The sequence below is a fragment of the Monosiga brevicollis genome, genomic scaffold (genome assembly GCF_000002865.3).
Source record: "Monosiga brevicollis MX1 MONBRscaffold_12 genomic scaffold, whole genome shotgun sequence".
NCBI classification, from domain to species: domain Eukaryota; class Choanoflagellata; order Craspedida; family Salpingoecidae; genus Monosiga; species Monosiga brevicollis.
Window position 1 is genome coordinate 964,381 of NW_001865049.1, and position 23,605 is coordinate 987,985.

Consider the following 23,605-nt stretch of genomic DNA (forward strand, 5'->3'; position numbering starts at 1 on the left):
TCGCGCGTTGGCATCCCCTTTACCTTTATCCTGCGTGACATTCTTCAGTTCGACAAGGTACGACATGCCCTTCCTCCCCGCTCCTCCCCACTTCTCCCGTCGCTACTCAGTTCCTCTGTGTTTCTTCGTTTTCCTCCCCCTCTTCTATTTCTTTCCTCTCTCTCTCTCTCTCTCTCTCTCTCGTTTTCCTTGCCCTCTCCACCAACGCGCGGTCGCAATTTCATGGCTGGGCCCGAACGATAGACCATCGAAGACGCTCGCCAACGCATCGCCGATGCGCCACGCACCTGCAACCTGATTCTGGGTGTTGGTGACGGTAAATCGAGCGAGTTTAACGGTATCGAATACTCATACTCGGTGGCCCGCTTCTTTACCGATACCGATAACGAACCCGTCGCCGACTGGCACCCGCGCATCAATGACATTGTCTACTACGGCATGGACTGGCTCTGCCCGGGCTACAACCAGGTCCTTGGCGAGCAGCTTCAAAAGCACCATGGCAACATCACGGCGGAGAACACGATCCGCGACATCACCGCCATTACCCAAACCGGTGACCTTCACATTGCCATTTACGACCTCGAGCATCAAATCCTTCACACCGCCAACGCGCGCCGCGACTCTGCCGATGGGCCCAACTACGCCTACCAGCGTCCGTTTGTCAAGGTATGCACCAGCCTCTTTTTTTCCATGTGCAAAGCAGCGCCTGGGCGCCCTGCATGCCAAAGCGCACGTCACGTCACTCGATCATTGCGTTGACCCTTGCCCTGCGTGCCCGTACACCCTTCCTCAATTCCTTAGTTGGACATGAAGGCTCTCTTCGAAGTAACCCTCTAAACGGGATTGATTTTGAAAAAATGGCCTTGGCTTCCTTCCCATGCGCCACTGTGTTCCCGCCTCTTCTTGGTTTTGGCGAAGTATACGACACGCCCTGCTTGTTCAAGTAATTGAGGCCGTGCTGACATCTCCCCCCACCACCTCTTCACCCAACAACACACAACACCACCAACCCGTGTACTCTTGACCATCATTGCACATTCATCATGCCAGCGACCACGAGTGCAACTAGTCCATCGTTGACGTCGCGATATTTGGCTTCGGTCATGCCACCAGATTCCACCTGAGTGTAGGCCTCGCCCTCTTCATCAAGCTCATCAAACTCCTCGTGTTTGTCGTATTCGAGATCCTGCTGCTCACCGGCCAGTCACAAAGGCTTGCCCGCTGCTGGACAGCACGACACGCCATCACAATACAAAATAAAATTTTAATGTTCATCCACAACGAATCAAAAGCTTTCCCTCTTTCTTCTGAATTTTTTCATTTATTTTTTTTTTTCAAAGGACTCCAAAGCTGACAGGACGAGATGGCGGCCGATGACGGGCCCAAAGCGGGCGATTCCTTGCCGTTGGCCGGGTCAGATTATCTTCTGTACGGCCTATTAGTAGCTGCCTTGGTCATATTTGTTCGTCGCCTCCTGCATACGCCCGCTAATCCTCTGGTCAGTTCCTCCACCCGCTACTTTTGCTCCACCTCACCATGTTGAATCTTCGAAGCCGGCTCCGTTCTCCTCCTGTCGATTCATGAGGTAACGCTTGGATACATGCACAGAAGGGCAGTGCCCGTCGCATGGACGTTGATGCTGGCAAGCAAGACTAAGGATTTGCGGCAGATTGACGAAGCAAAATCTCTTCGTCTCACTCCCAACCGATGCACGCTTTTCCCTGCTCCCTCTCCCGTCGCATGGCATCGCAACGGACTGTCCTGAAGGCCAAGGCGTTCAGCCTTGATCCATGCCGTACCGCCTGAGCTTCATTTACGTGTTTGAATATGCGATCCAGGCTTCACCCTGCTCGCTCCGCGCTTGTTCACAGCCGTGCTGACTGAGCAAGCCATCAACTTGATGTGACTAAATCTGAAATTCGACCCCTCAACTTGTTATAAATCACTCAAAAGGATGAATCGGCAAATAAGCGGCTTCACTTCACAAGCACACGAGGAAGAAGAAAAAAAAGGGAGGAAGTGCAAGGGCTAACTACACGGACTTGGAGAGCAGGAGCAAGGCAGGGCACGCGCGTTGCACGAGGTTCCCAAGCCTGCCATGCTAAAGCAACACGCATCACAACTACACGAGACAACAGCAAACATGCAACAGAGCCAAGTCACAACTCGTTCCAACAACATGCGCCGCAGAAGCCTCAAAAGTCTTCACTCAGCAAGCGATCAATCTCGTTGTCCATATCCTATGGGCCCAAACGCAGTACGTGGCAAAATGAGAAGAGTGCTCAACCACCCCCGGCAGCGCCGGGACAGGGCTCAGTGCCATCCGGCTCTCAATACACAAACGCAAGGCACACTCACAAGAGCAGGCGGTTCCGAGTCTGATGTAGGCTTTGTTTCGGACGACTTTCGAACGGAGCTGCGGCGTCCAGTGGAAGGCATTGAATCATTATCCAGCAACAACTCGAGATCGTCATCATCGTAAATCTTCTCGTTGTCTTTGCCCGCAGACAAAGCCTCTTGACGCATCTCTTCCATCAGCGCCTGTGCGTTCATAGGCGCAGACGTCGCCGCTGAAGAAGGACTGGGCGATGCTGTCACGGGCGTCTTGCGCGCCTCGGCGCCAGGACCAGAGGAAGAAGATGCGCGTGTTGGAGTGGTCCCGGGTTGCTTCGCAGTGGTCGCTGGAATGGGTTTGGGCGCAGTGGCGTTGGTGGTTGGTGCCATGCGCGGGGTTGGCTTTGAAATTGACACGGGAGCCGGTACGGCGCGCTTGACCTTGGTGGCGGGGGGCTCAGCAGATGATGATGCACTTTTGTTGGGCTGAGTCGGAGCCACGGATGTGCTGGAGGGAGTCTGCTGCGGGTGGCTAGAAGCGCGCTTGGCTGATGAAACAGCAGACTCTGCACTGCCCGCAGCGCGACCGGCCGTCACAGTCGGTTTGGTCCCACTTGCGACGGCCTGTGTTCGAAGAGAAGGAGAAGCACTCTTGCGACGTGCCTGGGCAGAATCGGCGGCTAAAGAACGAGTCAAACCAAGCAAACAAGCAGCCATGAGCACGCCACGCCACACACCCAGTTTGTCATCATCCAAGTGAAAGAGCGGGGGGGAAAGAGTTTTTTTTTTTTTTTTTTCAGAGGTTCAATCATCAGAATTCAGCCCGACTGCAAAACCTCGCATCAAAGACGAGTGCCCAATCATGGGACTGCCCACCAACCTCGTTTTGCTTGAGCTGCTTCGCTCGACGCTTTGGCAACTGCACGAATAACGTTGGCAACCGCGGTGGTGCTGCCATCGCCCTTGGCCCGCTTGGCGGGACGGGCTTCCTTGGAGGGGGCCAATGACCGGTGCGTTGCCGCCGCCGGCGGTGACGTGCTCTTCTTCGGAGCCGCTACGCGATTAGCACGAATAGTACTCTGAGATGAGGCCTCTTTCTGGTTCGGCGCGGTAACGCGAGCCGGTTGTTGGCGGCCCTGTGGCTGCTGATGGCGCTGACTCTGCACTGGTTGTCCCTTTGCGTTGTTGGGTTGCTGAGAGGGCGACTGCGGTTGGGAAGCCGGGGACGTAGCCCCCGGGCCCTTAATCCGATCAAAAATGGAAGACCTCTTGGCTGTTGTTTTCGAGACAGGCACCGTGGAGGGTGCAGTTGCGGGGGTGGACACTGGAAGATGAAGCAATGAACGATGACAGCAGTTAGGTGGGCGATGACACACGCACACACACACACACACACACACACACACATGGGTTATCTCGCAGCACAGATTGTTCAAGCAGGACACAAACCTTGTGGCTGGGCGGAGGAGCGACGTGGCGCGAGTATGGTCGAGGTTGCTGGCGCCACCACCGCGGTGGTGGTGGTGCGAGGGGGTGAATCGGAATGCTTGGCGATCAAAGCGGCGACCAATGAACCTTGTCTGCTCGAGTGATACATGTGCACGATCGCCGGGAATATGAGCGCATCGCGCCACCCAGCAGTTGCAAAGCCAGGGGAAGTGTCAGCGCAGAAGACGGTCGACATACTTGTTTGATTGTTGCAGAGCAGCTTCGTCGTGGCGGCGAATGTTGTGCTCGATGTGTCGCAAGCGACCATTGATGCGAACTGTGCCTGGCCCTTGTTCGACTGCCGTAGTTGTGGCTGATACAGGTGGGGCGGTTCGCACAGCAGGCGCATCGGTCACATGAGATGTCGTAGCTGAAGCCTTCTTGGAGCTGAGGCGATCAAAGATGGAATTGTTGCGCTGTACGGGTTGTGCGGGCTGTGTGGCCAGCCGTGCTGATGCTGGTGTGGATGAAATCGTAGTAGCAGTTGCGGGCGTGTGGTGGGCGCTCGGCGCCAAGGCGGATAGAGAGATCTTGGTGGTTGGGGCGACTGAAGAGGAGGGACGCTGTGCATCACTTTGCGCAGCTTGCCGGGCTTGCTGCTGTCGCTGACGCTCCTGCATCTGTTGCTGTTGCCGGCGGCGGATATCGAGCAGCTGCTCCTGCAGCCTCAGCTCCTTTTGGAGCTGTTGTGGCGTCTGGAACTGCATGGGCGCTGGGGGTACCATCGCTGCATTGGGGTGGGGCTGAATTCCGGGCGTAAAGATGGCATTCTGCCGCCTATAGTCCGCCTCGGGTAGGAAGGCACGACCGTTTGTCGCCTGAAAAAAGGCCGGAGATTGGTTGGTGGTGGTGGTGGTGGGGACGAAAGCAGGGGCATCCGGTCGCAAGGTTGGCGCCTGTGCTGGTGCTGGTGCTGGTGCTGGTGCTGGTGCTGGTGCTGGTGCTGGTGCTGGTACCGACGTCTGGCTCAATGTGTTTCGTGCAATAGCACGCGGTTTGCTGTGAAGGTAGGGGCAATTGGGGCGGGTACAGCCAGAAGGCTGGGTTTCCCAATAGCAAGGCTGGTGGGTGCGGTCTCGCTCATCGGCATAGTGACGGAGGGGACAGTCCATGTTGATGCAAGCGTTCTGCTGCCATTGCGGGCATACGGTGCTGATGCGTTGGGCAGATACGCTGTGGCGAAAGGGGCACGCGGCACCCTAGAATAAAAAAGCGTGCAAGGCAATGGACGGAAAAAGGGCAATGACGAGACGAAGGCCGCAGCAGGGGGGAAAAAGTGGAAAAAGGGAAAATGCGTCGCTGGTCAAGTCGTGTGGACACAGAGAGAAAAAAAGACAAAGGTGGGGCGCCGCGGCGTTGAGAAGAGTGGAAGGGCTGGTCTGTAAGAAGGCTCAGCGAGTGCGCGATGCGGGGGCCAACACCGCGACACTGCCGCAAAGACTGGGAACGCAGGAGAGAAGGCGCTGAAGAATGGTCTTGGGACCTCGCCCGAGGGCAATTTCAGGACGCAACCTTCTGGCCAAAAAAATTTGCCCTTTTCATCGCTCCTCTCCACTCTGGTGGAGTTGAAATTGAGCAGGGAGAAATGGGACAAGGCTGGTCCCAGTCTGTGCGGCAACTTCCACGCAGCCAGCGCCTCTCGGCGGTCGCCTTGTCCAACGTGAGATGAGATGAACCGCGGGCGGGAGGACAGAATATCATGTCGCGAATGGGTGCCGGGCACAAGAACCGGAATCCCCGGTTCAACGAGGAAGATCAAACACGTGCATCAAAAAAAGACGCTACGTTGGACAAGCGGCGACCGACCAAGAAGCCGGTACTGCATGGAAATTGGCTGGGGTGTTGCGATGCTTTAAGAAGCAGCAAGCAGGCCCATGACCCGGAAAGGATCAAAAGACAACTTGTCCAGCAACATCGCGTAGGCGACTGACTAAGAGCCAGTGTCGCGGCGGGCAGAAGCATAGGTACAAGGGGCAGCGTCCTCTGGCCTGATGTCTGCTGACGGCGTACAACGGGCTTGGGTTGCAGATGGTGCCTCCAGCAGACCTGACCCGCTTCCTGTCTGCGTGCATTGCACACAGACAGGAAGAACTCCGCACGTCCACGACACAGGACAGGAGAGGCACAGCAGCTTGTGATTTTCGTCTCGCTCTTGTTTTTCCTGTGGTGCCTTTTTTTTTCTTTTTTTTTTTTTTTTTTTTCATCGGGTGTCTTTACTACCAAATCCCGAGCGAGCATCTCTCCCTCCTAATTCCCACTTTTTGATCTGACTGACACAACCAGGCACATTGACAAGAATGTCTGGGATGGCTGGGATGGAGCGAAAACCGTACCTTGCGACAAGAAGAGAAGAGAAAAAAGCGGCAGTCGTTGAGAGCCGAGTTGGCACCGGGGGTCGGCAGAGCCGCACCCTCGTAGTTGGCAAAGTGCGCCATTGAAGGTGGTGTGTCGGACCTTGCACTCGCAATCAAGTCAAGGCTTGAGAACGGAGTGCGCTCGTCGATACGAGCGATATCTTGGTGTGTCCTCTCACCAAATCAAAAAGTCTGCCTCGTCGGCGTCGTCGGCGTCGTCGGCGTCGTCGGCGTCGTCGTCGTCGTCGGGAAACGAATGTTGGGACGCAGCGACAATCGCCACACCTCGCACATTAACTTTGGACTCGGTCCAAAACTTAGTAGCAAATCGTGGCAAACTTCAATGCAAAAGCACGGGGGATCAGTGGCTCATCAAAAAGGCGAGCCCCGCCGTGACGCTGCCCTTTTCACGGCAGAAAGAGTGAGAGAGTGAGAGAGAGAGAGAGAGAAAATGCAAGAAAAAGCGTTTTCAAAGCGAGAGAGTGAGATCTGGCAGAATGTGTTGTGGAGAGATGTTGCCAGACACGGTGCTCGTTCATGCTTAAAACACAAGGTCTTTCAGAGATGAGGCGCCAGTCGTTCCAACGACAAGAGATAACGTGAAAAGGTTTAGCATCCGCTTGCAAGCGATGATTGTCAGAAATTTACTGCCCGTTTGCGTTTGCAGACATCGCACTTTTTCCTCTCTCTCTCTCTCTCTCTCTCTCTCTCTCTCTTCTCTCTCTCTCTCTCTCTCTCTCTCTCTCTCTCTCTCTCTCTCTCTCTCTCTCTCTCTCTCTCCTCTCTCTCTCTCTCTCTCTCTCTCTCTCTCTCTCTCTCTCTCTCTCTCTCTCTCTCTCTCTCTCTCTCTCTCTCTCTCTCTCTCTCTCTCTCTCTCTCTCTCTCTCTCTCTCTCTCTCTCTCTCTCTCTCTCTCTCTCTCTCTCTCTCTCTCTCTCTCTCTCTCTCTCTCTCTCTCTCTCTCTCTCTCTCTCTCTCTCTCTCTCTCTCTCTCTCTCTCTCTCTCTCTCTCTCTCTCTCTCTCTCTCTCTCTCGGACGCGCGCGCGTGAACTGCTGAGCTGGGTGACGGGGGGCGATCGATCGAGGGACGCTTTGGAGATTGCTGCGGCGTTTGATGTAGAATTGGTACAACCCGGCACGAATCGGCACAACTCGGCACGACTCGGCACGACTCGGCGCGACTCGGCACTGACGCGTTGGGATCGGGTTGTGACGCTGTCCGAACATGGCGCGTTTGGTGTGGCCGAGGCAGAGTGGTCTGCTTCTGGGTGTTGTTGTGGTGGTGGTGTCGCTGTTGGCAGCCAGGCTCGAGGCCGCAGAACTGAATCATGAGCACCACGAAGATGACGCTGCCACCACGTCGGATGAGACGTCTCACCAAAACACCCTCATTCAATTCTTCCTCATGACAGCCGCCATGTTTGTGGGCGCCTTTGCCGCGGGTTACCTGCCCTTTCTTCTGCAGCTCTCGCCGGAACGGTAAGCCAAGCTCTCCGGCTGGTCCTGATCGGATTGGGTCCATCAACCTCTTTTTGCCTTGGAGTACCACCATGCTGTTTGTCAATGATCTGCACCGCGCGCAAGTCGACACGACCCGCATTGCCTCATTGGAATCGGTTGCATGTGGGATTTGGCTAGATTCAAGGCCATCAACGTCGTCGGCGCTGGTGTGCTCCTGGGCACGGCCCTCATCGTCATCATTCCAGAAGGCATGCACATGATGCAGGCTGCTCAGGCCCAGTATGCCGAGACCCTCGCCCAGGCCACCACGACTGAGCACCTCAGTGAGACTCACGAGCATCAACACGAACTCGAACACGAACACGAACACGGCCATGGTCATGGCCACGAACACGCAGCCGGGGAATGGATCATTGGCGCCAGCATCACCCTTGGGTTTGCTCTCATGCTTGTTGTCGAACGACTCAGCGGTGGCCACCACAGCCACGAACATCAGCCTGCCAAGCGCTCCCTGCCCACCAGTGGCATGTGCGTCCCCTCGGGCCCCGCGAAACCTCTGCTCGCTTCGTTTCAGCTCGACTCACTGTGCCCCTCCTTCTTGGCCTCGCCATGTTCCACAGTGAGGATTCTTCCAGTACTGCAAATACAGCCCCACCCTTGACAGCTTTTGTCGGCTTGGTCATCCACGCCTTTGTCGATGGCGTCGCCTTGGGTACGTACGAACGGCTCTCCTTTCATTCATCTCGCGACCTTGTCTGTGCTCCCCCGCGAGCTTTATGCGTTGGTCGTGCATGGCTTGATATCTGACTCTCACCTCGATCTTGCGCCTGTGTGGGGGTGCGGGACTGGCTCGAGCAGGGGCCACTGCAGGACAGGGTCACCTCGACACTTCATTCTTGATTTTCGGAGCCATCATGCTGCACAAAGGTATGTGGCCGATGCGGTTTGCCAAGCCTGACTCTATTTGTTTGCTCGTGGACTCATCTCTTACGCGTGTGGAATTCAGCGCCCGCTGCTTTTGGGTTGACAACCTTTCTCATGCAAACCAGCCTCAAGCACCGTGACGTACGACGCCAACTGCTTCTTTTTGCTGCCGCCGCGCCGGTGCGTTTGCTTGTTGGCTGGTTTTCGTTAGGTTGGCTCAGATGAGCCTCCGCCAACAGCCACTCTGTTTGGTGTGACCGCTTTTTACATGTATGCTGCCCGGGTCGCTTCTAGATTGGTGCGGTGGTGACGTTTTACGCACTGTCCCTGGGCCTCTTCTCATACCAACTGCAAAGCCTGGCCGTCGTCATGCTGTTCTCAGGTAATGGCAATGATTGTCTCTGGATGGCCTTTGGCTGGGATGACCCCGCTTGCTGAACTTTTTGTCACATTCAAAAGAAATGGAGCTCCACGGCCCACGAAAGGAACAGAAAAGGGGAAGGGCCCGCTGACTCGTGGCTTTGATATCTATCTATTCTGATGTCGCGTTTGGTATTATTAGGCGGCACGTTCTTGTTCGTGTCGACGATGCACATTCTTCCCGAAGTCATGGGGCATGAGCCCCTCTCTTGGGGTTACACGGGCCTCCTCGTGAGCTCGATGCTCTTCCCAATCCTCATCAACTTTGAGCACGGCCACTGATGCGCCGCGTCTGCGACCACGTGGTGCAACACGTGTCATCCCTATGTCACACGCGGGGCACGCAGCGGACCCAAGGTGATGGTGAGCTGAGTAGGGGCGGCGATGACCGGCACTGCGCAACGACATGGGTGCCCTTGAGTGTAGCGCTGGTGGTGTGAGAGAAAAAAAAAAAAAAAAGAAAGAAAGAAAAAGAAAAAAAGGCCCATCGCGTCGCGTGGGTGCTTCTTTGTGGCCGAGTATGTATTGTGTGCCTGGGCCAGCACGTGCTGTTGTAGGCCCATGTTGAACCAGAGTGCTCGCCGTGCGGGTGGTGTTGAATCGAAGTCATTGACATGTGTCGTCGCGCCAACGGCAAGAGAAGACGCGGTGCTTACCAGAAGTAGGCTACCGAGCGTGGTTCAGAAAAGCCGACATCAAACTCAATGTCTACAGGGAAACACATGGCAACCACCAGTCAGATGGGACTATGCACCTGTGCACACTAGCGTGCCGCTTGTGTGGGCGAGCCCGCACCTTCAACGGAGACCCATGACTGGTCAATGCGACGAATGTCAGTGGCAACCGCTTCGTTCGTGGCGGCGGGGCATATTTCAATGAGGTCCTCGATGATGGTTTCGCGCATTGAGCGTGGCTCATCTGACTTCTCGGTGTCGTCAGCGATGTCAAGGAGCATGCCCTCAGAGTAGGGACTGAGGGCCTCCCACAGCATGATGACTGCGTCCACCGTGTGGTCAAACTCAAACTCAGCTTCGAGTGCCAGGCCAACATCGAGCGCGGGGTCGGATGCGCAAGCGGTGGTCATAATGGAGCCGGTGGGGTTGGACATGGTGGATTGTGCCATGGGCGGCACGTCGGTGCGCTTGGTGAAGCCCATCTCTACGCTGCTGTGTCTACGCATTGGCATGGTGGGCGGGGCTGTGCTGGGACGGCCGGCCTGAGCCTCGTGCCCTTCAGTTACCGAGGTGGGTCGCCTCGAGGTGGACTGGCCAGCTGCTGGGGCTTGGGAATGAGCTGTGTGACGCAACTCCATCATGTGCTGCACAAAGCCCCAGCGACCGCGCGCCGAGTGGGGCATGGGAAAGTCGGGGTACCAGTCAGAAGAAAAGGAGGACCAGGATGCCACTTCAAGGCTTTTGCAGTAAAAACCTAGGGCTTGGCTGACGGCATGGGTGTAGTCTGTACGCCGACGCCGGCGAATGTTGGCGTGGGCCTGGCGATGGGCCTGGGCCAGCGTATCCAGATTACCCAGGGCCACGGAGCGTCGCCGAATGCTGGGCGCCGGTTGGGCCTGAGCGGCCATGTGCTGCTCGTGTGCAATGCGGGTGCGCAGCTCCTCCTCGGTGGCTGGCCGCACCTCCAGAAAGGCGCTATTGCGCAGCGAGCGCAGTCTATTGGTCAGGTCATTGAGCATGCGCCACCCACCCAAAAGCTGATTGTTGTTGTGACAGCTGGAAGAGCAAGGCGCGAGTGAGGTGAGCAGCCGCGTACGGTCTGAAGCGCAAGAACGCAAGGCGCAGGCTGATAGCCCGTCCGAGCGCGCTTACCTGTCTGATGTGTCGCGGTACATAAAGCGGCGCAACGGGCCATCTGGGGTGAGAAAGTCGCTGGCGGTGGTGAAACGAAACTTGCAAAATGCAGCGGTCGGACCCTTTAACTTGGGGCTGTCTTGCTGAACAGCGACGCTGGTCACGCCACTCTGATGCTCTGCAATGGTGTCCAGGGTCGGCAGAGTACTCTCTGTGTTGGTTGTCATGAGGGCGTGCTCGATGAGGTTGTTGCGCTGTTTGGATGGCGTGTCCTGTTCTTCCTCATTCTGATTGTTGTCGCCTTCACTGTGCAGAAGGCGCCGAATGTGGAAGCCGCAGCCACGAGGCTGGTCGATGGTCTCGTAAAATTCATAGGTTATCATGTCAGGCAGGTCTGACGACCGGACGGCATACCATTGCCCGCCTGCAGGCTGGGGCGAAATCATGACTGCGGTTTGAGTCGCTGAGGCTGCTGCTGCTGTGAAGAGTCAACGAGAAAAGGCAAATATGCCACCGCGCCCAAAAGGATGTGCTCGACGAGCCGCTGATTCTGGTCGAGGACAGCTGAGCGGACGCTGGCCAGCTGTCCTTGGTTGAGTCGCGACCTAGTGAGTTGGCGTGAACAGGTGCAGGAATGAACAAGGGTGATAATTCGGCGCGAGCACCGCCGCAGACCCTCACAAGCATCTTCATACGTGAGCCGTAAAATTTTTGGCGTCGTCGAGGCAGCACTTGAGCGTTTCTTTTTCTTTTTTTTGGGCAGAGGCGCCACAACTCACCCACGAGCTAAACGCAGGGTCACACCGCTCGACACGGACCGTCTACCTATCCGTCGATTAAATAAACATCAACATCCGAGCTGTCAGGTTGATGAATTGAGTCAGTCCGCGCGCACGTTTGGGTTTCTGCCGGCTGCTCTGCTCCTTCACGCCCTTCACGCTTCTCTGCTTGGGGATGATGACAAGACGGTGTCTCTGGAGAAGAGTATAGAATTTGCAATTTCTCTGGATTTACCTTTGTTTCGTCAAAGAGCTGTACATAAGAGATGGCTGCTTGTCTGTGTATGAGCCCGCCTTTGCCCTGTTACTCTTCTCGCTGTGGCTGTACGGTTTCCAAGTCTGGGCTATTGTTTTTTTTTTCACTGTTTATGCATCTGTTTGGTGCTGCGGACCAATCGTCACAGCTGCCACACGTGCCCATACATACGCCCCTCTCCTCCCCGCGCGGCCTTTGCTTCACTCGCCTCTTCCGCAACATGGCTGCCGTTTAGCCGGGTTCGCGCCGTGGGCGGCGGCGGCGCGAGTTGGATGTGCGAGTGTGTGTGAGAGAGGCGTGCCTGCATTGTTTCTGGAGCCACTGCCATTCCCGGTCATTGTTATTTCACCTTGTTGAAGCTATGCAAAGCGTTTTTGAAGAAGATACTCGAGCTTTTGTAGCTTGTGTTCACGTTTATGTTGGTACTGCTTGAATGTCCAAGTGATCCTTATTAAGCAGCATTGAGGTTCGTGTAGTAAAGTATGAAGTTTCTGTCGTGAAGGACGCACCTTCTTGCTGCTCTTTCCACTCTTGCTGCCGTCAAGGCCCATAACAACACGACCAGGGCAAAGTCACAACAAGAATGCACATGTACGTAAGCATAGTGCCACATTGTTTTATGGCTTTATGGCTTTAAACAATCGTTTCACAAAAAGTCAGCTTTTTTCAGAATGTCAGACAATACCACCAGCCAACTCAATGTCAGATGTCAGATCCACTCTGCTGCAAAGTTGAATACGCGAAACACATAAAAAACCCTGCCAAACAGTACGGAATCCCGCAAAGCCAGCGGCGTCGCCCGTCGAGTACATTTGGTAAACGGGACCGCAATCTGCCAGACATCTCTCTGCCGGTCGCGCCGCGTCCCCCCCCACTGACTCCTGCGCCGCCTCCGCTTCCTCTGGCCCCCGACCCGCCTCTTCCTCTGCCTTCTACTCTGCATCTTGCTTCCCTTGCCTCTTTCCTCTGGCTATCGCTGTTTGACGAATGCTGCAGGCGGTACCACAGCTGGGTTGGGATTCAAAAGACTGTCGACTTGTGTAAAAGGGACGACATTGAGCTTTGTCGCGGCCGACGGCTCCGACTTGACCGCTGGTCCAGCTCAACTCTTCGTGCGCCTCTTCCTCGGCAGAGCCAAGCGGCTTCCATCACTTGAATTGTCGCGTGCTGTGTGCCGAAACGCCCCTCGTGGTCGCCTGCCCCCGTATAGCTGGGGCGACGGCGACTGAACACCCCTTTATTGTCCCTCGCAGTTGTGTTTCTACCCGCGCCGCCTGCTCAGTCGCTTCGAGCCGCGGTGATAACGGTCAAGATGGCGACCCTTGCTTGCTAAACCACCATGTTCCTTGCCTCTTCCCGTCGTCTCGCCCAACGGGCTCGTCCCGCACCTCGCCTGCACCCTCGCTCGCGACCCCACTTTAAGCCATGGCGAAGCAGGTTGACTTGAAGCAATCCAATCGGTAAGGCCTTGCATAACCCGACGTATGTTGTGAATGTCTTCAACGCACCCTTGAGTCAAGCGCACAAGTTTGGCCAATTCCACTGCAGTCATTGCCCCAGGGCCCCGACTGCATGTTGCATACCATTTATTTCCCCTCCCCCCTGCGCTCCCCCCTGCCTCCCTCCGAGAGCCAACTTTGAAGCTCTCCTGCGCCCTTCCCTTCTTTGCTTCCCCCCGGCCATGCTCAAGTCGCCCGCTTCGTCCCGTTCCCGCTCTCGCTCTTTTGCCTCACATCATAGGCCGGCTCCGGCACCAACACATGCCGCTGCTTCAACGCCCATCTCCACGAAATCAACACGCCAACACGCCGGCGCCGCTGCCGCAACTTCAGGCAAATCCATCCAGCAACCCCCGAGCCGCAGCCATCGCAAGACCAAAATGGCCATCAACAACGGTGCGCCCTCGGGCGGCCGAAAGGCTTCCATGAACCATCTTCTCGGCTTCCAGGGCCACCGTTCCCACCGCCGCGAGGGCGATGATGATGACTTTGGGGGCGCTGCCTACAGCCCCAGCCGCGCGCGTGGCATTCGCCACAACCACGCTGGTAGCAGTGCCGCTGCGCTCACTCTCAGCCGCGAAGAATATATTCAAGCCAATGCTCATTTCTATGTCCGCGACACCTGGCTCCTCGACCGCCCCGTACGTCAAGCCATCAGCACTTGCTGTACCTTTTGTACACCCTCTCTCCGCTTCTTTTTCAAACAAAAAAAATGCGTGCTCACCTTGCTCCCGCCACGCTTTTGTCCTCGTTGTGCAAACGGCTTGTGACACGTATAGCGCCTTCAACCCGACACGCAAGTCGAGTGGTCTGACGTGGTTCAAGTCCTTTATCGCTCATCTGAAGTCCAGCACTGCCCAATCTGCCTCGGACCACCCGCTGCAGCCCAGACCACCCGCTGTGGACACGTCTACTGCTGGAGCTGCATTCTGCACCATCTCGCCCTCGCCGAAACGGCTTGGGCTCCTTGCCCTTTGTGTGACGACTTTGTGTACGCGCGTGACCTTCGCTCTGCTGTTGTCATTCATGTCGAGCACCCCAAGCCCCACAAGCGTCAGCGCCTCCAACTCATGACCAGCCTGCTGGAGACAGCGCTTGTCACACCGGCCCACAACATCGAGGCCGTCCTAGCTGACCCCAACCCATACACGTCTGCCCTTACCTCCACCAAATACCTTCGCTTCCACGCCATGGAGCCTCTGGCCCAGGAACAGGGTATCTTTCTGCGCGAGGCCTTGGACCTCGACATGGAGCTGACCGAGTGCACCGAGATGGGCAGCGACCCGACCCACATCAAGGCTGCCCAGGCTGCCTTACGTGCACGCTGGGTCGCCGTGCGCCCCGATATGCAACAGGCGACCCTGGCCCAGCTCGTCGCCCATGCCCAGCGCCGCCTCTCCGAGCCCACATCTACCCGCCCCAGCACCAAAGCCAACACTGCAACAGATGCTGATCGTCCTGCGTCGCCCGTGGCGACACCTGCCAGCTGGGTCGAAGCTCCAACGTTTGTTCCTGGGCAGGGGCTAGTAGATGCCCAGCGACCCACTCCATCAGCCGAGTCGAAACTCATGCTCGAGGCTGGGGATACCTCTGTGCATCTGTCGACTCAAGACCCAAGCCTTCCGTTTGCAGTAGCCGATGCCAGCGTGCCCGCCTCTGTGCAGAATGACGGGGCGGGGTCGAGTGAGGACAACCCCTCTCTGCGCCAGCTTTTGGCGCCGGGCGCTCAGATCTACCGCTTTTATCAGGCAGATGATGGCAATTTGGTCTTTTTGCATGGCGTGCAAGATAAGATGATGCGTGCCGAATTTGGTGAGGACCTCGCTGGTGCCCCAGAGCGGTTAGACGTGGTGGTGGAGGACGTGGAGAGCGTGGTGGTGGACCGCGAGCTGCGTGTACGTCGGCCACAATTTGCGCACCTCCCCCTTCATTGTCGCCTTTTGCGCGTTGAGGTGGACCTGCGATCTGTGGTCAGCGCCCAAACCCTGGACACGTTTCAAGAGGCTCTGCAGCGACGTCGTCGCCGCCGCCGCCAGCGCGATCGGGACGACGAGCAGCGTCAACGCCGTTTTGCCCAACGGGAAGAAGCAGCCTGGCGCAACACCACGTTTGAAGCGGCGCCTGCTGTGGCTCTGCCCGACCTCTCTGAACAAGCCTTTCCCGACATGGTGCTGAGCCAAACGCCTCCCAGCGACGGGGGTGCCAGTGGAACTGGCACCACACCACCACGACGATGGGGCCCACAACCAGTGATGACGCGGGATGAACAAGAGTTTCCGTCACTAGGCCCCTCGCTTTCTGCATCGCCTGGCACAAGTGCATTCGCTCGTGGCTCGGAGGGTCCACGCTGGGCCAGTGGTGGATCTCGTGCCAGTGCCCGCCAGCCTGATCCCGTCCCGCTAGCTGTGCGCCATGCCCCCTCCTGGGGGACGACCACTGCGGCGAGCGATCCTGAAGACGGTGAAGACGATGCCGTTTCTCGTGCCTACAAGCCTCGCGCCTACGGTGACTCTTTTCTGGCCCTCGATTTCGAGATTAATCTTCGTGATGCTGCTCATCTTCGCCAGACCACTAACCCCTCCGCTGGTCCCAGCGCCAATAACGGAGCTGGTAGTGGGGCTGGCGGGCAACGCCGAAAGAAGAAGGGTGGTCGTCAGAAACAAATCCTCTTTGCCACTTGAGGTGGTCATCTCTCCTCTTGACGATTCAGACTGGCGAGGGACACCTCACACCGATTGTTGGCTCCTTTCCTAGTCCCTCGAGATGTTTCTCTCTTTTGATCTCTGGCGGTTTGCTCCAACAATTGAAAAAAAAAAAAAAAAAAAAAAAAAAAAAGTGGCTGATCACCGATAAACTGCCAAAGTATCACATTTGTTTCACTTTCTCCTGTATCACGAAAATTTGGATTTCGCTCTCTCTCTCTTCTCTCTCTCGTCGCGTCGCGTCGCGTCTCGGTCAACGGCAGTGCCGGCATCAGCATCTGTTGCAGGAGGGTGTGGGCAGGGATCTGGCATCATGAGCGTGTCCTTTGGACCCGCGTGCAAGACCACGGGGCTGGTCGCGTTCTCGCCCAATAATGACTTTGTGGTAAGCCCCTGTTTCGGTCCGGCGGATTGTAGGCATGCGCTCACGCACACGCCGCTGTTAACCCGATCTGCGCAGGCCACGACTCGCGAGCACGTCTTGGTCATTCGGCATGCGCATAGCTTTGAAATCTTTCAGCGCCGCCCTGCTCACGATCAGATTGACTACTTGGAGGTGCGGCCCTTCTTCGGACTTTCGCCTCTCGCCCAGACACTCGGACTGTGTCATACAGTGAGCACAGCGATGTGCATCTTACCTCCTTGGTGGTCCACGTTTTGCCAGTTTTCTGCTGATTCAATGTATGTCATGGTGGCCAACTTCAAGCGAGCCTTGGTCGAGGTGCGTCGCCCAGCCTTGCCTCGTATTGCTCCTTTCCGATCGGCTGGCCAACGAGCCCACATCCTGTGGAACCCACGGAATCACTGGAACTGCCAGGTTTTTTCACTCGAAGATCCCGAATGGACCTGTCGCATCGACGAGGCTGCAACAGGTCTGAACCTGATCGCGCATGACGGGTGTGCTCCCGCTTCAAAGACTCCTGCTTATTGGCGCTCTTTGCAGGACTGGAGGCGGTGCGCTGGAGCCTGGATGGTCGACATGTGTTGACCACGTCATCGTTCAAGGTCGGGCCCCAAGCTCCTATTTTGCTGCTCTGTCCATCGCGTGGATCAGGCACCAGCTACCTGCCATTTGGACGTCCGGCCAGTCCTGTCACTTATGCCTCTCCTCTTATACTGTAGCTGCGCATCACAGTATGGTCCTTGGTGAGCCCACATGTGACTTACATCAAGTTTCCCAAGCATGATCAGCCAGGTGACTTTCCGTCTCCTTCTTCCTTTTACTTTGTTTGTGTTGCTGCCAGCTTCAACCATTGTGTCTTTGATTCCTTCTCCTCGATACCGTGAAGACATGCTGTGGTCCTCAGCAGCCCTTTTTCGTGTCTGTTGTCACGTCCGTGCGTACTTGATACTCACCGAGTGTTGCCCGTTGACAGGCTTTTCGTTAGCCCCAAACGGCCGCTTGATGGCCGTACTTGAGCGGCGACAAGGCCGCGACTATTGCTCAATCATTTCCACCGAGGCCTGGAAACTTGCTTGTGTACGTGCGCTTGGTCGCTTAACAGCCTTGAACACCTCAGTACTCGGCTGCGCTTTTGCTTGATGCCGACAACGCTGGTCACCGCTCACCTGGCCCTTTTGATGATACCCCAACCTCTCCGATGCGGTTTCAATTCATTGCTGCAATCATCCGGCCATCAGCAATTTACCACGGAGACCTCGGATGCACAAGATGTGGTCTGGTCCCCTGACTCGGGCACTTTGGCCATCTACGAGTCGAATCTCTATTACAAGGTGGGGACACGGAGAAACTATTCCGCTTTTATCAATGCGAAATTGAGCTTCGTCGCACTCGGGCGTCTTGACCCATGATTATGATTGCCAAAAATAGATCAACTTTTTCGACGTGCAGGGCCAACTCCTTGGCACCTACAGTGCATACGAAGATGCACTCGGTATCAAGGTATGCGACCTTGACTTCCCAGGACCCGCCGTGCGCCATTGTCTCAAAGGGCTGGCAAAGGTTTGGGTAGCTCGGAGGGAGCACTCATTGGCATGGATCACCCTGTTGTAGGGCGTCTCGTGGTCGCCTTCATCACAATTGATAGCTGTGGGCAGTTATGATGAGCGAGTGCGCCTTTTGAACAATATCAACTGGAAGCGAGTTACCGAATTCGAGCATGAGACCCGACTGGTCGCGTCCAAAAAATGGGTATTTCGCTCTTCGTCGGATAAACTTGGCCGTTCATTTGCTCTGTCGATGACCTTCCCTGCGCGTCATTGGCATGCCATGCCATATGCTCGTGTGATATCATAGACCCTTTTTCAAGAAGAGGCGGTGGAGGGCGACACGCAAGCGCGCCATTTTGTTGTGGTACCTGAACACTTGAAGCTCGTGCGGCTGACGCATAATCCCGAAAAGCCCAACCCTCGCATGGGCATTGTACGTCGCTCTGTCCCTGCATCTGCTTGATATTGTGCAACTGGCTCACACCTCGCACCATGTGTCGCTGCAGGCGTGGTCGCGCTTTAGCTGTGAGAGCCGCTATCTGGCTACGCGCAACGATGCGACAGCGACTTGCCTTTTCATCTGGGATGTGAGCAAGCTGCGCATGTTGGCAGCTGTCAACCACGAGCACCCACTTCGAGACGGCTCCTGGCACCCCACCCGACCCTTGCTGGCAGCCTGCTCAGGCAGTCCTTATATCACCTTCTGGACGCCTGATGGCATCACCTGCGTCCGTACCCCCAGCTCAGGTATCACACCAGACCGCTGACCGTTTTACCTTGGCTTGATGCGTTGTTTTTTTTGTTTTGTTTTTTTTGGGAGGGGTTGGTTGGCTGCATTGATTCACTCACGACTGACCTGCTCCTCGTTTCTATCTTGGACCCTATGTGCAGATGAGATGAAGGTGTCCCACTTGCAGTGGAGTAAGGATGGCACTATGTTGCTCTTGTCTGATAAGAAACGGGCAATGGCCTGCTTTCCCTTGGATGCATTCGGCTTTTGATGAGCTCATGAGCTCTTCCGTTTACGCTCGGACAGAACGTCAGACCCTGCATGCTGCGCATGCCCTGTCGCTAACCCGCAACTTTTACTCAAACTTTTTCCTCAAATGTACACTTGTGAGCCTGCAACCTTTTCCATATTTGGCCCGTAAACGTGTAAAAAGTCTCGTCGAGGCACGTTTGCGCGACACACAAACTTGGGCTTGATTAAGATTCTAATCATCACATGCGTTCACGTCAGTCGAGCACCCTCTTCCGCAACTCTTTGAAAAGTCCTCCGCGCCAATCTTGTAACTGCTCATTTGCAGCACGATTCAACTTTTACATGTTCATCGAAATTCGGATTAAATCCCTCTTTAGGGGAAGCTGTGAGCATCAAGTCGTGCTAGTCATCTCGTATTTTCCAAGATTGACTTCCGAGCCAACAAAAATGGCATTTGCCATCTGACAGTACTCGCGACCAATCAATGGCAAAAGGTGTCAAGCTCCAGCACGTCACGGATTTGACGCGAACAAAAGGGCACAAAAACAATGAAAATCATAGGAATAATAATACTAATAACTGAAAGCTCTAGAGTTTGACAAATTGTGCTCGTGACGAGCATGGTGATGCTATGTTTGCGTCGGTCCAAGATGAGCGTGTACCCTGTGCGTCAAACGTCTAGTCCACAGTCATTTCCTATTGCAGCCCCGGAACGACGGTGAGATGGTTATGTTTGAAGTGATACAACTGCACCGCGAACACCAGCCGCTTACAAGGCGACAAGCTAGGCCGGGATACTGTCGGTGCTGAAACTTGCGCACCACTTCCTCAAGGAAGTGGCATCGCAAATCTATTTCCTTGGGGCCATCACCTGCATTGTTGCGCACGGGAGAAAAAACAAAGTACCAACATGAAAATTTAATCTAGATCTCAAAAAAAAATAAAATAAATAAAAAAAATAAAGAGAGGGAATTCAAGTTGAGGCGCACCGGTGTTGCAAAGGCGCCACGTCTTGTTCTCCTCTCGAGCAAGCAGATGGTGATAGAACTTGCGTTCATACGTGTAGGAAATGACAAACGAGACCGCATGCGGTTGCAAGGAGCGGGCTCGAAACAAGAACCGGCCATTTGCCATACCGCGAGCCCGAAGTTCCGCCTCGGCCTCGCTTCGCGACAGGCTTTCAAGACGCAGCCTAAGATACAGAGTGGGGTTGAAATTACATCGGTCGACTCAGCTCTGGCTTTCCTCTACTACCTCGTGCCAATTTGGATGTAGCACATACCAGGCATGGCTCTCCTGACAATATGCTGACACTTGCATCATCCCTGACGCAGCAGATTGCCCAGGATGCAGTTGAGGCTCGAGCAAGTGCCGTGGCAGTTTACTTGGGCCCGTCTGCATGTCGGGTTGAAAGAGCAGAGGATCAAACGGGGTAAGAAAGATGACAGTCGGCTATGCAATGGCTCGGCACGGCAGTGAATCGGTACGCACGCTATGCAACTGCCCATTCTGGTCGCCAATGCCCAAGTGGAGATCATGAATGAGATCAAGCGGCTCGACAAGTCGGTCACCAGCCACGGATAGGTTTTCATGGCGGAAGAAATCCACCAGTTCTGCGAGTGTAGGGAAATCTGAAGCAGCTCCGTCCACACAGTAGCCCCCCGAAGCGGCGTGTGTGACGCGGTAATGGCGGAAAAAGGCCTTGTCGTGCTTGATGGAAAGAGCATAGTTGAAGGAGCGGTCGGATACGCGCAACAAAAACGTGCCCACGGGTGAATCATAGAGCAAATCCTCGGCCTCACGTCTTGAAAGAAGGCCGTGAAACCACGGGTATACATTGCCATCCGTATCCAGGTGCTCATCCCTCTATGACGTCACGTGCGCAAGAAGCAAAGATAAGCATGACGACGCAAGTAACACGCACAACATAACGAGGCGTGCACTGACCCGCTGCTCAAACTTGAGCCACCATTTTTGAGATGCGCGTATGTCGCGGGACACACTCTTGGCAAAGCGGCGCTTGTCAAGCGGCTTGCTGATTTCAGTGTGCAGCTGTTTTAATGCCTTTTTCTCTTCCTTGGGCGGCATGCTCTGCAGCAGACCAAGTCCGGCAAGCCCACGCCGTTCTTCCTCCTGCAACAGGGTCGACAGCATACCAAACACTTCTTTGGCAGTGTGCGATGCATCGCTCATAAAAGTTTTGGCCAAGGCCAGTTGGTCACGGTAACGTCGAAGATCAGCAGCGTAGCGCCTGCGTGAGAGACACCCACGATACCAAGCTTGGATGGCCGTGGCCGCCGCACCGAAAGGCATCATGAGGGAGTCTAGGACGTCCACATGCCAGTATTTGAGGAAGACTTTGTTCTTGGCCACAATCCAGCCATCCAAGGTGTTGAGGGTGTCAGCCATAGCCTGTTGGGTGTTGAGGCCTGCCTGCTTGGCTTGGCAGGCCGCCATAATCTTGGCGGCATTGTCTCGGGTGGGGGGAAGGCGAGTCGTGAAATCAAAGCAGACACCGCGATAAGCTTGTACAACATCTTCAAAGGTCAAACGATGGGCAAAGCCCTCACGGCGGATCCGGATGGTCTCTAGCATGCCCGTGTATCGGAGCTGTTCGACGACCACTTGATCCTCTACACGATAAACGGCACCCAACGGGTCCAGACAGCGGCAGGGGTTGAGGTTCAGACAAATTTACTAGACGCCCATGATTGCATGCAGCCAAGACTAGGTACCGTAGCACTTGGGCTTTTGAGCACCGTTGGGCTTGATACACCGCACAAAGTGCGGCAAACAGGTATTCATTTTGAACATCAGGGCCGCCAGTGAGCTGGTAAACTGCTCACCGACCGAGGATGACGCCTGCAACACACAGATTCAAGATAGCGATTGAGGCTAGGGCACATGTGCATTGAGGCAGACAAGTTTGATGCTTTTACAAGGCGGCTACATAGGGCGAGGAAAGGGACCAGGACAGCAGTGCAAGGACAAGTCACCAACGTTTTGCTGACGACGACGATTGGCCTGCTTCATGGCCTTGAGGCCACGCTTTCGTTGGGCATTCTCCAAAGCTGTCTCGTAGGTCCAATCATCGCGCTGTGAGCTACGCCGCGACGCGCGACGATAAGCCCTAGGGGTGTTCGGTGTGCGGAGTAAGAAGAGAGAACTAAGGCACCAGCTATCCAGACCATTCAAGTCAAGAAAAGCGGAGGCAATCATTAGGGAGAGCGTGCGTATGTATGTGAAGCGTACTGCTGGCGCATCGATGCCTTGAAAGACATGTTTTGGGTGCGTGTGGGACGTCGACTTCGTGGAAGTAAGATGCTGGCAAGTGATCCTTCGGTTTTTCGAGAAGCACGTCCAGCTGTGACGGCCAGCTGCAAAAAATGACATCAGAATGGTCGTGAGTACCAGTGGAGACGCTATGCAGAGGGGCGTGAACGACCGTACCATCTCTTCAATGTTGGGCTGGAATATCAGCTCAATGAGGGCATTGCTTGTTTTCTGAAGCACAGCCTGCAACTCGCTGGGTAGAGGGTCACGATTCTTTTCAATCATGCCTGTGACATGGTAGTCAATGGTGCCAGCATAGTGCTGCACGCGGAAAACATCGGCAAACTTTGTCCTTGCAAAACGCGCATTGTCTTGCTGTCTTTGTGCCAAATCTTGGAGAAAGGCCTCATCGCGTCCCGTCGCCAAGGCGGTATATTCGCGCAGGGTCGGGAAAATGCCGCTCGTTTCGAAAAACAAGTCTAGAATGGCTTGATTGTCGGTGAATCCTAAGACCTGCACCACCAAAGTAAGATACGTGAGTGACTGTATGGCATTTGCGCACACTCTGGGGGTTCTAGGCAAGTGGCCGACCTCAGAGCCTTGAACACCTTCGTCAAGGCAGGCCTGCATCTCTTCCTGAAAGATGTGCTGGTTAAAGTAATAATGCAGCTGCTCGTTGGCCAAGTTAATGCACAGCTGATCAAATCTGTTTTTTTTTTTCGCACAAAGAGGTCAAGGGCGACAGTGAGAGGTGGGAGCGGTGAGGGAGAGAAAAGCGGGCCTCTTGAAGATGGTGGGGCTTGCGAGAATCGCGCTTCGCGAGTGTGCCGATTACCGACCCATTGTGACGAAAATTTTCAAAACCAAAAATGTCTGCAAAAGGGCAACCCATTGAGCAACACGAAAAGAAATCAACCCTCATCAAACTACCTGTGGAGATGCAGCCGCTGACGCACCGAGAATCCCGATGCAACACTGCTCGTGCTCAGGCAAAGGGTCAGCAGGTCGTAGTCCGCTATCAATCTTTGCTACAATGTATGTGAAGAGTCTGTCGTAGAGCGCCTTGCCAACGGCGTCTCGAGCTATTGCAGCGCGATCTGCGCTAACTCGTTTCCGAAACTTTTCTTTCATGACAATTTTGACTTCTGTCAAGAAGCCATCGCCCAAGCTCTCGGCGGTTACGCCTAGATTATCAGCCGCAGCTTCGAGGAACTGCACAGGCACAGAGAAACCAAGAATGGGATTGAGGCAGCGTTTAGTGAGATGCTTTTTTTAATAATGACAATAATCGGGCTGCTCGGGCCGGCGTACTCACCTCTACATTGCAGATGGCAGCCTCACCCGAGTTGTCATCGTCAAATTCCAGATTGCCAAG

The 23,605-nt window shown here is 55.3% G+C and overlaps 7 protein-coding genes across 7 annotated transcripts in view; 4 read left to right on the forward strand and 3 right to left on the reverse strand.

Annotated features, from left to right (window-relative positions):
* Positions 1–962, forward strand: part of MONBRDRAFT_32718 (uncharacterized protein) — a gene marked incomplete at its 5' end in the record, with an annotated part of 2,466 nt that extends 1,504 nt beyond the window's left edge. Inside the window, 3 exons of the mRNA XM_001746331.1 lie at positions 49–211; positions 244–666; positions 802–962. Of these exons, the coding sequence (XP_001746383.1) occupies positions 49–211; positions 244–666; positions 802–837 (622 nt within the window). The 3' untranslated portion in view covers positions 838–962. The remainder of the gene's footprint in view (positions 1–48; positions 212–243; positions 667–801) is intronic.
* Positions 963–1,914: 952 nt separating this feature from the next.
* On the reverse strand, positions 1,915–4,934 carry MONBRDRAFT_32719 (uncharacterized protein; the record flags this gene model as incomplete). Its single annotated transcript, XM_001746456.1, has 6 exons — positions 1,915–2,240; positions 2,359–3,014; positions 3,215–3,658; positions 3,784–3,914; positions 4,021–4,640; positions 4,779–4,934. 6 exons carry the CDS (start codon positions 4,932–4,934, stop codon positions 2,196–2,198), a joined length of 2,052 nt encoding a protein of 683 aa, XP_001746508.1. The 3' UTR covers positions 1,915–2,195.
* A 1,871-nt stretch (positions 4,935–6,805) lies between these two features.
* On the forward strand, positions 6,806–8,999 carry MONBRDRAFT_26068 (uncharacterized protein; the record flags this gene model as incomplete). The annotated part of the gene is made up of 8 exons (XM_001746332.1): positions 6,806–7,221; positions 7,482–7,655; positions 7,815–7,916; positions 8,106–8,165; positions 8,258–8,349; positions 8,496–8,564; positions 8,644–8,741; positions 8,856–8,999. The coding sequence occupies 8 exons, from the start codon at positions 6,806–6,808 to the stop codon at positions 8,997–8,999; spliced, it is 1,155 nt and encodes a 384-aa protein (XP_001746384.1).
* Positions 9,000–9,744: 745 nt separating this feature from the next.
* Positions 9,745–11,716, reverse strand: MONBRDRAFT_32720 (uncharacterized protein; the record flags this gene model as incomplete). The annotated part of the gene is made up of 3 exons (XM_001746457.1): positions 11,485–11,716; positions 10,808–11,394; positions 9,745–10,711 (listed from the first exon to the last, which is right to left on the reverse strand). The coding sequence occupies exons 2-3, from the start codon at positions 11,233–11,235 to the stop codon at positions 9,745–9,747; spliced, it is 1,395 nt and encodes a 464-aa protein (XP_001746509.1). The 5' UTR covers positions 11,236–11,394; positions 11,485–11,716.
* Positions 11,717–13,249: 1,533 nt separating this feature from the next.
* On the forward strand, positions 13,250–16,004 carry MONBRDRAFT_26070 (uncharacterized protein; the record flags this gene model as incomplete). The annotated part of the gene is made up of 3 exons (XM_001746333.1): positions 13,250–13,284; positions 13,565–13,964; positions 14,103–16,004. The coding sequence occupies 3 exons, from the start codon at positions 13,250–13,252 to the stop codon at positions 16,002–16,004; spliced, it is 2,337 nt and encodes a 778-aa protein (XP_001746385.1).
* A 213-nt stretch (positions 16,005–16,217) lies between these two features.
* On the forward strand, positions 16,218–19,073 carry MONBRDRAFT_32721 (uncharacterized protein). Its single transcript, XM_001746334.1, has 13 exons — positions 16,218–16,410; positions 16,486–16,581; positions 16,690–16,746; positions 16,843–16,897; positions 16,969–17,030; positions 17,148–17,220; positions 17,402–17,505; positions 17,667–17,759; positions 17,857–17,928; positions 18,040–18,177; positions 18,283–18,408; positions 18,482–18,722; positions 18,867–19,073. The coding sequence occupies exons 1-13, from the start codon at positions 16,339–16,341 to the stop codon at positions 18,974–18,976; spliced, it is 1,299 nt and encodes a 432-aa protein (XP_001746386.1). The 5' UTR covers positions 16,218–16,338; the 3' UTR covers positions 18,977–19,073.
* A 1,336-nt stretch (positions 19,074–20,409) lies between these two features.
* MONBRDRAFT_8842 (uncharacterized protein) lies at positions 20,410–23,605 on the reverse strand (the record flags this gene model as incomplete). The annotated part of the gene is made up of 6 exons (XM_001746458.1): positions 20,410–20,823; positions 20,905–21,590; positions 21,693–21,819; positions 22,408–22,743; positions 23,161–23,442; positions 23,546–23,605. Coding segments are annotated over 6 exons (1,905 nt in total), but the record flags the coding sequence as incomplete, so codon positions are not given.

Bases quoted from the DNA above. Each gene is read 5' to 3' on its own strand.
- MONBRDRAFT_32721 (XM_001746334.1), top strand. From the start codon at position 16,339: ATGAGCGTGTCCTTTGGACCCGCGTGCAAGACCACGGGGCTGGTCGCG. The intron at 18,178-18,282 runs GTATTTCGCTCT...GTGATATCATAG, and splicing joins TGGTCGCGTCCAAAAAATGG to ACCCTTTTTCAAGAAGAGGC. The intron at 18,409-18,481 runs GTACGTCGCTCT...GTGTCGCTGCAG, and splicing joins CCAACCCTCGCATGGGCATT to GCGTGGTCGCGCTTTAGCTG.